Genomic DNA, 12978 nt, shown 5'->3' on the forward strand with positions numbered 1-12978 from the left:
ACAGGGAGGGAGCTGAGTGTTCACACCTGGGATACCTGGGACTGGGAGGAAGCTCAGTATTCACACCTGGATTACGGGAGACTGGGAGGGAGCGGAGTGTACACACCTGGATTACCTGAAACTGGGAGGGTGCTGAGTGTTCACACCTGGAATACCTGAGACTGGGAGAGAGCTGAGTGTTCACACCTGGATTACCTGAGACTGGGAGGGAGCTGAGTGTTTACACCTGGATTACACGAGACTGGGAGAGAGCTTGAGTGTTCACAACTGGATTACCTGAGACTGGGAGGGAGCTGAGTGTTCACACCTGGATTGCCTGAGACAGCAAGTGGGCTGACTGTCAATGCTTGGATTACAGGAGACTGGGAGGGAGCGGAGGGTTCACACCTGGATTACCTGAGACTAGGAGGGAGCTGAGTGTTCACACCTGGAATACCTGAGACTGGGAGGGAGCTGAGTGTTTACACCTGGATTACAGGAGACTGGGAGGGAGCTTGAGTGTTCACACCTGGATTACCTGAGACTGGGAGGGAGCTGAGTGTTCACACCTGGATTGCCTGAGACAGCAAGTGGGCTGACTGTCAATGCTTGGATTACAGGAGACTGGGAGGGAGCGGAGTGTTCACACCTGGATTACCTGAGACTAGGAGGGAGCTGAGTGTTCACACCTGGAATACCTGAGACTGGGAGGGAGCTGAGTGTTCACACCTGGATTACCTGAGACTTGGAGGGAGCTGAGTCTTTACACCTGGATTACCTGAGACTGGGAGGGAGCTTGAGTGTTCACACCTGGAATACCTGAGACAGCAAGTGGGCTGACTGTCAATGCTTGGATTACCTGAGACTGGGAGGGAGCTGCATGATCACACCTGGAGTACCGAAGACTGGGAGGGAGCTGACTGTACACCGCTTGATTCTGGGATACTGGGAGGGGACTGAGTGTTCACATCTGGATCTCCAGAGACTGGGAATGTGCTGAGTATTTGCACCTGGATTACCTGAGACTGGGAGGGAGTTGAGTGTTTACACCTGGATTACGTGAGATTGGGAGGGAGCTGAGTGTTCACACCTAGATTACGGGAAACTGGTAGGGAACTCAGTGTTCACACCTGAATTACCTGAGACTAGGAGGGAGCTGAGTGCTCACACTTGGATTACCTGAGACTGGGAGGGAGCTGAGTGTTCACACCTGGATTCCTGAGCCTGGGAGTGGCCTGAGTCTTCACACCTGGATCATCTAAGACAGGAGGGAGTTGACTGTTCACACCTGGATTACCGGAGACTGTGACTCAGATGAGTGTTCACACCTGGATTACCAGAAACTGAGAGGGATGTGAGTGTTCACACCTGGATTACCTGAGAGTGGGGGGGAGCTGAGTGTTCACACCTGGATTACCTGAGACTGGGAAGGAGCTGATTCTTCACACCTGGTTTACCTGAGACTGGGAATGAGATGACTGTTCACACCTGGATTACCTGGGACTGGGAGGGAGCTGAGTTTTCGCACCTGGTTTACACGAGACTGGGAGTCAGATGAGTGTTCACACCTGGCATACCTGGGACTGGGAATGAGCTGAGTGTTCGCACCTGATTTACACAAGACTGGGAGGGAGCGGAGTGTTCACACCTGGAATACCTGGGACTGGGAGGAAGCTGAGCGTTCACACTTCGATTACGGGAGACTGGGAGGGAGCTGAGTGTTCACACCTGGATTACCTGAGACTAGGAGGGAGCTGAGTGTTCACACCTGGAATACCTGAGACTGGGAGGGAGCTGAGTGTTCACACCTGGATTACCTGAGATTGGGAAGGAGCTGAGTGTTTACACCTGGACTACCTGAGACGGGGAAGGAGCTTGAGTGTTCACACCTGGAATACCTGAGACTGGGAGGGAGCTGAGTGTTCACACCTGGGATACCTGGGACTGGCAGGAAGCTGAGTGTTCACACTTGGATTATGGGAGACTGGGAGGGATCTGAGTGTTCACACCTGGATTACCTGAGACTGGGAGGGTGCTGAGTGTTCACACCTGGAATACCTGAGACTGGGAGGGAGCTGAGTGTTCACACCTGGATTACCTGAGACTGGGAGGGAGCTGAGTGTTCACACCTGGATAACGGTAGGACTGACAGGGAGGTGAGTGTTCACACCTGGACTCCTGAGACTGGGTGTGACCTGAGTCTTCACAACTGGATCATCTAAGACTGGGAGGGAGTTGACTGTTCACACCTGGATGTCCGGAGACAGTGAGTCAGATGAGTGTTTACACCTGGATTACCTGAGAGTTGGAGGGAGTTGAGCGTTCACACCTGGATTACCTGAGACTGGGAGGGAGCTGAGTGTTCACACCAAGTTAACACAAAACTAGGAGCGAGCTGAGTGTTCACAGCTGGATTACTTGAGATTGGGAATGAGCTGAGTGTTCACACCTGGATTCCTGAGCCTGGGAGTGGCCTGAGTCTTCACACCTGGATCATCTAAGACAGGAGGGAGTTGACTGTTCACACCTGGATTACCGGAGACTGTGACTCAGATGAGTGTTCACACCTGGATTACCAGAAACTGAGAGGGATGTGAGTGTTCACACCTGGATTACCTGAGAGTGGGGGGGAGCTGAGTGTTCACACCTGGATTACCTGAGACTGGGAAGGAGCTGATTCTTCACACCTGGTTTACCTGAGACTGGGAATGAGATGACTGTTCACACCTGGATTACCTGGGACTGGGAGGGAGCTGAGTTTTCGCACCTGGTTTACACGAGACTGGGAGTCAGATGAGTGTTCACACCTGGCATACCTGGGACTGGGAATGAGCTGAGTGTTCGCACCTGATTTACACAAGACTGGGAGGGAGCGGAGTGTTCACACCTGGAATACCTGGGACTGGGAGGAAGCTGAGCGTTCACACTTCGATTACGGGAGACTGGGAGGGAGCTGAGTGTTCACACCTGGATTACCTGAGACTAGGAGGGAGCTGAGTGTTCACACCTGGAATACCTGAGACTGGGAGGGAGCTGAGTGTTCACACCTGGATTACCTGAGATTGGGAAGGAGCTGAGTGTTTACACCTGGACTACCTGAGACGGGGAAGGAGCTTGAGTGTTCACACCTGGAATACCTGAGACTGGGAGGGAGCTGAGTGTTCACACCTGGGATACCTGGGACTGGCAGGAAGCTGAGTGTTCACACTTGGATTATGGGAGACTGGGAGGGATCTGAGTGTTCACACCTGGATTACCTGAGACTGGGAGGGTGCTGAGTGTTCACACCTGGAATACCTGAGACTGGGAGGGAGCTGAGTGTTCACACCTGGATTACCTGAGACTGGGAGGGAGCTGAGTGTTCACACCTGGATAACGGTAGGACTGACAGGGAGGTGAGTGTTCACACCTGGACTCCTGAGACTGGGTGTGACCTGAGTCTTCACAACTGGATCATCTAAGACTGGGAGGGAGTTGACTGTTCACACCTGGATGTCCGGAGACAGTGAGTCAGATGAGTGTTCACACCTGGATTACCTGAGAGTTGGAGGGAGTTGAGAGTTCACATCTGGATTACCTGAGACTGGGAGGGAGCTAAGTGTTCGCACCTGGTTTGCACGAGACTGGGAGGGAGCTGAGTGTTCACACCTGGTTTACACAACACTTGGAGGGAGCTGAGTGTACACAGCTGGATTACGTGAGATTGGGAATGAGCTGAGTGTTCACACCTGGAATACCTGGGACTGGGATGGAGCTGAGTGTTCGCACCTGGTTTACACAAGACTGGGTTGGAGATGAGTGTTCACACCTGGAATACCTGGGTCTGGGATTGAGCTGAGTGTTCGCACCTGGATTACATGAGACTGGGAGGGAGATGAGAGTTCACACCTGGAATTCCTGGGATTGGGAGGAAGCTGAGTGTTCACACCTGGATTACCTGAGACTGGGAGGGAGCTTGAGTGTTCACACCTGGAATGCCTGAGTCTGGGAGGGAGCTGAGTGTTCACACCTGGATTGCCTGAGACAGCAAGTGGGCTGAATGTCAATGCATGGATTACCTGAGACTGGGAGGGAGCTGCATGGTCACACCTGGAGAACAAAAGACTGGGAGGGATCTGAGTGTACACCGCTTGATTATGGGATATTGGCAGGGGACTGAGTGTTTACATCTGGATCACCTGAGACTGGGAGTGAGTTGACAGTTCACACCTGGATGACCAGAGACTGTGAGTCAGATGAGTGTTCACACCTGGATTGCTGGAAACTGCGAGGGATGTGAGTGTTCCCATCTGGATTACCTGAGAGTGGGGGGAGCTGAGTGCTCACACCTGGATTCCCTGAGACTGGGAGGGAGCTGAGTGTTCACACTTGGATTACCTGAGACTGGGAGGGAGCTGTGTGCTCACACCTGGATTACGGGAGACTGACAGGGAGCTGAGTGTTCACACCTGGATTCCTGAGCCTGGGAGTGACCTGAGATTTCACACCTGGATCATCTAAGACTGGGAGGGAGTTGACTGTTCACACCTGGATGACCGGAGACTGTGAGTCAGATGAGTGTTCACACCTGGATTACCAGGAACTGGGTGGGCTGTGATTGTTCACACCTAGATTACCTGAGACTGGGAGGGAGCTGATTGTTCACACCTGGATTACCTGAGACTTGGACGGAGCTGAGTGTTCACACCTGGATTACCTGGGACTGGGAATGAGCTGTGTGTTCACACCTGGAATTCCAGGGACTGGGAGGGAGATGAGTATTCGCACCTGGTTTACACGAGACTGGGAGGGAGATGAGTGTTCACACCTGGAATACCAGGGACTGGGAATGAGCTGAGTGTTCGCACCTGGTTAACATGAGACTGGGAGGGAGATAAGTGTTCACACCTGGAATACCTGGGACTGGGAGGAAGCTGAGTGTTCACACTTGGATTACGGGAGACTAGGAGGGAGCTGAGTGTTCACACCTGGAATACCTGAGCCTGGGAGGGAGCTGAGTGTTCACACCTGGATAACCTGAGAGTGGGTGGGAGCGAAGTGTTCACACCTGGATTACCTGAGACTGGGATGGAGCTGAGTGTTCACACCTAGATTACATGAGACTGGGAGAGAGAGCTGCGTGTTCACACGCGGATTACGTGAGACTGGGAGGGAGCTGAGTGTTCACACCTGCATTATCAGAGATTGGGAGGGAGCTGAGTGTTCACAGCTGCATTAGGGAGACTTAGAGGGAGCTGAGAGTTGACATCTAGATTACATGAAACTGGGAGGGAGCTGAGTGTTCACACGCGGATTACGTGAGAATGAGAGGGATCTGACTCTCCATCCACGGATTACCTGAGAGTGGGCGGGAGCTGGTTGTTCACACCTGGACTCCGGAGACTGGGAGGGAGCTGAGTGTTCACACCTGGATTACTGGAGACTGGGAGGCAGCTGAGTGTTCACATCTGGATTACCTGATACTGGGACGGAGCTGAGTGTTCACAACTGGATTACCGGAGACTGGGAGGGAGCTGGGTGTTCACACTTGGATCACCTGAAACTGTGAGGGAGCTGAGTGTTCACATCTGGATTACCTGAGACTGGGAAGGAGCTGATTGTTCACACCTGGATTACCTGAGACTGGGAGTTAGCTGAGTGTTCACACCTGGATTACCTGAGACTGGGAGGAAGCTGAGTGCTCATACCTGGATTACCGGAGACTGAGAGGGATCTGACTGTCCACACCTGGATAATCTGAGACTGGAAGGCAGCTGTGTGTTCACACCTTGATTCCTGATTCTGGGAGTGAGATGAGGGTTCACATCTGGATTCTCTGCCACTGGATGTGGGCTGACTGCTCACACCTGAATTACCTGAGTCTGGGAGTCAGCTGTGTGTTCACACCTGGATCATGGAAGAATGGGAGGGGGCTGACTGTCCACACCTGGATTTCCTGTGATTGGGAATGAACTGAATGTTCACAGTTGGGTTACCGGAGACTGTGAGGGACCTGAATGCTCACACATGGGTTGCCTGAGACTGGGAGGGAGCTGAGTTTTCACACCTGGTTTACCTGAGACTGGGAGGGAGCTGAGTGTTCAGACCTGGATTATCGGAGACTGGGAGGGAGCTGAGTGTTCATAATTGGATTACCTGAGACTGGGACAGAGCTGACTGTTCACACCCGGATTACCAGAGACTGTGAGGGAGCTGACTGTTCAAACCTGGATTCCCTGAGACGGGGAGTGAGGTGACTGTCCTTACCTGCATTACCGGAGACTGGGAGTGGGCTGAGTGTTCACACCTGGATTACCTGAAGCTGGGTATTTATCTGAGTGTTCACACCTGGATTACCTGAGACTGGGAGGGAGCTGAGTGTTCACATCTGGATTACCTGAGACTTGGAGGGATTTGAGTGTTCACACCTGGATTACACGAGACTGGGAGAGAGCTGAGTGATCACTCCTAGATTACGGGAAACTGATAGGGAGCTGGGTGTTCACACCTGGATTACCTGAGACTGGGAGGGAGCTGAGTGTTCAAACCATGATCACCAGCGCCTGAGACGACGCTGAGTGTTCACTCCTGGTTTACCGGAGACTGGGAGGGAACAGAGTGTTCACACCAGGATTACCAGCGACTGAGACGAAGCTGAATGTTCATCCCTGGATTACGTGAGACTGGGAGGGAGCTGATTGTTCACAACTGGATTACCTGAGACTGGGAGGGAGCTGAGTGTCCACACCCAGATTATCTGAAATTGGGAGGGAACTGAGTGTTCACAACTGCATTAGGGAGACTTGGAGAGAGCTGAGTGTTCACAACTAGATTACATGAGACTGGGAAGGAGCTCAGTGTTCACACCTTGATTATGTGAGACTGGGAGGGAGCTGATTGTTCACAACTGGATTACCTGAGACTGGAAGGGAGCTGTGTGTTCACAGCTGCATTAGGGAAACCTGGAGGGAGATCAGTGTTCACACCTAGATTACATGAGACTGGGAGGGAGCTGAGTGTTCACACGCGGATTACGTGAGACTGGGAGGGAGCTGAGTGTTCACACCTGGATTATCAGAGATTGGGAGGGAGCTGAGTGTTCACAGCTGCATTAAGGAGACTTAGAGGGAGCTGAGAGTTGACATCTAGATTACATGAGACTGGGAGGGAGCTGAGTGTTCACACGCGGATTACGTGAGAATGAGAGGGATCTGACTCTCCATCCACGGATTACCTGAGAGTGGGCGGGAGCTGGTTGTTCACACCTGGACTCCGGAGACTGGGAGGGAGCTGAGTGTTCACATCTGGATTACCTGAGACTGGGAAGGAGCTGATTGTTCACACCTGGATTACCTGAGACTGGGAGTTAGCTGAGTGTTCACACCTGGATTACCTGAGACTGAGAGGGATCTGACTGTCCACACCTGGATAATCTGAGACTGGAAGGCAGCTGTATGTTCACACCTTGATTCCTGATTCTGGGAGTGAGATGAGGGTTCACATCTGGATTCTCTGCCACTGGATGTGGGCTGACAGCTGACACCTGAATTACCTGAGTCTGGGAGTCAGCTGAGTGTTCACACCTGGATTACGGAAGAATGGGAGGGGCTGACTGTCCACACCTGGATTTCCTGTGATTGGGAATGAACTGAATGTACACAGTTGGGTTACCGGAGACTGTGAGGGACCTGAATTCTCACACATGGGTTGCCTGAGACTGGGAGGGAGCTGAGTTTTCACATCTGGTTTACCTGAGACTGGGAGGGAGCTGAGTGTTCATACCTGGATTACCTGAGACTGGGACAGAGCTGAGTGTTCACACCCGGATTACCAGAGACAGTGAGGGAGCTGACTGTTCAAACCTGGATTCCCTGAGACGGGGAGTGAGGTGACTGTCCGTACCTGCATTACCGGAGACTGGGAGGGGGCTGAGTGTTCACACCTGGATTACCTGAGACTGGGTATTTATCTGAGTGTTCACACCTGGATTACCTGAGAGTGGGAGGGAGCTGAGTCTTTACAACTGTATTACCTGAAACTTGGAGGGACTTGAGTATTCATACCTGGATTACCTGAGACTGGAAGGGAGCTGAGTGTTCATACCTGGATTACCTGAGTCTGGGACGGAGCTGAGTGCTCTCACCTAGATTACCTGAGACTGGAGGGGGCTGAGTGTTCACACCTGGACTCCTGAGTCTGCGAGTGAGATGAGGGTTCTCATCTGGATTCCCTGCCACTGGATGTGGGCTGAGTTTCCACACCTGTATTACCTGAGTCTGGGAGGGGGCTGTGTATTCACACCTGGATTACCTGAGACTGGGAAAGAGCTGAGTGTTCACTCCTGGATTATCTGAGCTGAGTGTTCACAGCTGCATTAGGGAGACTTAGAGGGAGCTGGGTGTTCACACCCGGATTACGTGAGACTGGGAGGGAGCTGAGAGTTCACAACTTGATTAACAGAGACTGGGAGGGAGTTGATTGTCCACACAAGATTAGGGGAGACTGGGAGGGAGCTGAGTGTTCACACCGGCATTATCTGATACAGGAGGGAGCTGGGTGTTCACACCTGGATCACCAGTGCTGAGACGAAGCTGAGTGTTCGCACCTGGTTTTCCGGAGCCTGTGAGGGAGCTGAGTGTTCACACCTGGATTACCTGTGACTGCGGCGAAGCTGATTGTTCACACCAGGATTACCGGAGATCTGGAGGGAGCTGAATGTTCACACCCTGATTTCCTGAGACTGCGAGGGGGCTGCGTATTTACACCTGGATTCCTACAATTGCAAGTCAAATCAGTGTTTACACCTGGAATACCTGAGACTGGAAGGGAGCTGAGTGATCACACCTAGTTTACCTGGGACAGGGAGGGATCTGAGTATTCAACCTGATTTCCGGAGACTGAGAGCAAGCTGACTGTTCACACCTGGATTACCAGAGACTGAGGCGAAGCTGAGTGTTCACAGCTGGATTACCTGAGACTGGGAGGGAGCTGAGTGTTTACACCTGGATTATCTGAGACTGGGAAGGAGCTGAGTGTTTACACCTGGATTATCTGAGATTGGGAAGGAGCTGAGTGTTTACACCTGGATTATCTGAGACTGGGAAGGAGCTGAGTGTTTACACCTGGATTATCTGAGACTGGGAAGGAGCTGAGTGTTTACACCTGGATTATCTGAGATTGGGAGGGAGCTGAGTGTTCACAGCTGCATTAGGGAGATTTAGAGGGAGCTGAGAGTTGACACCTAGATTACATGAGACTGGGAGGGAGCTGAGTGTTCACACGCGGATTACGTGACACTGGGAGGGAGCTGAGAGCTCACAACTTGATTAACAGAGACTGGGAGGGTGCTGATTGTTCACACCTGGATTACTTAAAATTGGGAGAGACCTGAGTGTTCATACCTGGATTACCTGAGACTGGGAAGGAGCTGAGTGTTCAGACCTGTATTACCTGAGACTGGGAGTTATCTGAGTGTTCACACCTGGATCACCAGTGACTGACACGAAGCTGATTGTTCACACCTGGGTTACCTGAGACTGCGAGTGGACTGAGTATTTACACCTGGATTCCGGCGATTGGAAGTCAAATGACTGTTCATACCAGAATTACCTGAATCTTGGGGAGGGGGCAAGCTGAGTGTTCACACCTGCAGTAGGGAGACTTTGTGGGAGTTGATTGTTCACACCTGGATTACCTGAGACTGGGAGGGAGATCAGTGTTCACACCCGGATTACCAGAGAATGGGAGGGACCTGGGTGTTCACACCTGGTTTCCCTGAGACTGGGAGGGAGCTCAGTGTTCACACCTGGATTACCTGAGACTGCGAGTGGGCTGAGTATTTACACCTGGATTCCGGCGATTGGAAGTTAAATGAGAGTTCACACTTGGATTACCTGAGACTGGGAGGGACCTGAGTGCTGACACCTGGATTCCCTGAGACTGGGAGTGAGCTGACAGTCCTTACCTGGATTACCTGAGACTGGGAGGGACCTGGGTGTTCACAACTGGATTAACGGAGACTGGGAAAGAGCTCAGTGTTCACCCCTGGATTACCAGAGACTGGGAAAGAGCTGAGTGTTCATACCTGAATTACCTGAGACTGGGATGGAGCTCAGTGTTCACACCTGGATTATATGAGACTGGAAGGTAGCTGAGTGTTCACACCTGGATCACCTGAAACTGGGAGAGAGCTGAGTGTTGAGACCTGGCTTACCTTGGACTGGGAGGTAGCTGAGTGTTAACACCTGGATTACCTGAAACTGGGAGGGAATTGACTGCTCAACCCTGGATTACCTGAGACTGGGAGGGAGCTATGTATTTACACCTGGATTGCTACGATTGGAATTCAAATAAGTGTTCACACCTGGAATACCTGAGACTGGAAGGCAGCTGAGTTTTCTCACCAGGATTCCAGAGTCTGGGAATGAGATGAGGGTTCACATCTGGATTCCCTGCCAATGGATGTGGGTGACTGTTCACACCTGCATTACCTGAGCCTGGGAATGAGCTCAGTGTTCACACCTGCATAAGGGAGACTTGGAGGGAGCTGAGTGTTCACACCTGGATTATGGGAGAATTGGAGGGGATGAGTGTTCACACCTGGATTACCTGTGATTGGGAATGAACTGAATGTTCACAGTTGGATTACTGAAGACTGTGAGGGAACTGAGTGTTCACACCGGGAAGACCTGGGACTGGGAGGGAGCTGAGTTTTCACACCTGGATTTCCTTGGACTGAGAGGGAGCTGAGTGCTCACCCCTGGATTACCTGAGACTGGGAGGGAGCTGAGTGTTCAGACCTGGATTACCTTGGACTGAGAGGGAGCTGAGTGATCATACCTGGATTATGTGAGACTGGGAAAGAGCTGAGTGTTCACACCTGGTTTACCTGAGACTCAAAGGTAGCTGAGTGTTCACACCTGGATTACCTGAGACTGGGTGACAGCTGAGTATTTACACCTGGATTCCTACCATTGGAAATCAAATGAGTGTTCAACCTGAATTACCTGAGACTGGAAGGGAGCTCAGTATTCACACCTGGACTCCTGAGTTAGTGAGTGAGATGAGGGTTCACATCTGGAATTCCTGCCACTGGATGTGGTCTGAGTTTTCACACCTGAATTACCTGAGTCTGGGAGGGAGCTGAGTGTTCACACCTGGATTATCTGAGATTGGGAGTGAGCTGAGTGTTCACACCTGCATTAGGGGGACTTGGATGGAGCTGAGTGTTCAGACCTAGAGTACCTGAGACTGGGAGGTAGCTGAGTGTTCACACCTGGATTACCTGAGACTGGGAAGGAGCTGAGTGTTCACACCTGGTTTACCTGAGACTCAAAGGTAGCTGAGTGTTCACACCTGGATTACCTGAGACTGGGTGGGAGCTGAGTGTTCGCCCTTGGATACCAGTGGATTGAGAGCTAGCTGAGTGTTCACACCTGGGTAACCTGAGACTGGGAGGGGGCTGAGTATTTACACCTGGATTCCTACCATTGGAAATCAAATGAGTGTTCACACCTGGATTACCTGAGACTGGAAGGAGTTCAGTATTCACACCTGGACTCCTGAGTCAGTGAGTGAGATGAGGGTTCACATCTGGAATCCATGCCACTGGATGTGGTCTGAGTTTTCACACCTGAATTACCTGAGTCTGGGAGGGAGCTGAGTGTTCACACCTGGATTACCTGAGACTGGGAAGGAGCAGAGTGTTCACATCTGGATTATCTGAGATTGGGAGTGAGCTGAGTGTTCACACCTCCATTCGGGGGACTTGGATGGAGCTGAGTGTTCAGACCTAGATTACCTGAGACTGGGAGGTAGCTGAGTGTTCACACCTGGATTACCTGAGACTGGGAGGGAGTTGACTGTTCAACCTGGATTACCTGAGACTAGGCGGTAGCTGAGTGTTCACACCTGCATTAGGGGGACTTAAATGGAGCTGAGTGTTCAGACCTAGATTACCTGAGACTGGGAGGTAGCTGAGTGTTCACACCTGGATTACCTGAGACTGGGAGGGAGTTGTCTGTTCAACCTGGATTACCTGAGACAGGGCGGTAGCTAAGTGTTTACACCTGGATTACCAGAGACTGGGAAGGATCTGACTGTCCACACCTGGATTACCTGAGCCTGGGAGGGAGTTGAGTGTTCACACCTGGATTAACTGAGGCACGATGGGGCGGTGTTTTTACACCTTGATTGCTATGATTGGAAGTCAAATAAGTGTTCACACCTGGATTACCTGAGACTGGGAGCGAGCCGAGTGTTCACACATGTATTACCTGAGCCTGGGAGTTAGCTGAGTGTTCACACCTGGATTACCTGAGACTGGGAGGGAGCTGAGTGTTCTCACCTGGTTTACCTGAGACTCAAAGGTAGCTGAGTGTTCACACCTGGATTACCTGAGACTGGGTGTGAGCTGAGTGTTCACCCTTGGATACCAGTAGATTGAGAGCTAGCTGAGTGTTCACACCTGGGTAAACTGAGACTGGGAGGGGGCTGAGCATTTACACCTGGATTCCTTCCATTGGAAATCAAATGAGTGTTCACACCTGGATTACCTGAGACTGGAAGGGAGCTCAGTATTCACACCTGGACTCCTGAGTCAGTGAGTGAGATGAGGGTTCACATCTGGAATCCCTGCCTCTGGATGTGGTCTGAGTTTTCACAACTGAATTACCTGAGTCTGGGAGGGAGCTGAGTGTTCAAACCTGGATTACCTGAGACTGGGAGGGGCAGAGTGTTCACACCTGGATTATCTGAGATTGGGAGTGAGCTGAGTGTTCACACCTGCATTAGGGGGACTTGGATGGAGCTGAGCATTCAGACCTAGATTACCTGAGACTGGGAGGGAGTTGACTGTTCAACCTGGATTACCCGAGACTGGGCGGTAGCTGAGTGTTCACACCTGCATTAGGGGGACTTAGATGGAGCTGAGTGTTCAGACCTAGATTACCTGAGACTGGGAAGGAGCTGAGTGTTCACACCTGGTTTACCTGTGACTCAAAGGTAGCTGAGTGTTCACAC

General features: G+C 51.8%; 1 protein-coding gene across 1 annotated transcript in view; it reads right to left on the minus strand.

Annotated features, from left to right (window-relative positions):
• LOC137385228 (equilibrative nucleobase transporter 1-like) overlaps window positions 1-12978 on the minus strand; it is a 140122-nt gene that overhangs the window by 24265 nt on the left and 102879 nt on the right. Inside the window, exons 10-11 of the mRNA XM_068060214.1 lie at window positions 3237-3267; window positions 725-740 (exon numbers count right to left, since the gene is read on the minus strand). Coding sequence (XP_067916315.1) covers window positions 725-740; window positions 3237-3267 — 47 coding nt within the window. The remainder of the gene's footprint in view (window positions 1-724; window positions 741-3236; window positions 3268-12978) is intronic.

This window comes from Heterodontus francisci, chromosome 28, assembly GCF_036365525.1.
Source record: "Heterodontus francisci isolate sHetFra1 chromosome 28, sHetFra1.hap1, whole genome shotgun sequence".
Taxonomy (NCBI): domain Eukaryota; kingdom Metazoa; phylum Chordata; class Chondrichthyes; order Heterodontiformes; family Heterodontidae; genus Heterodontus; species Heterodontus francisci.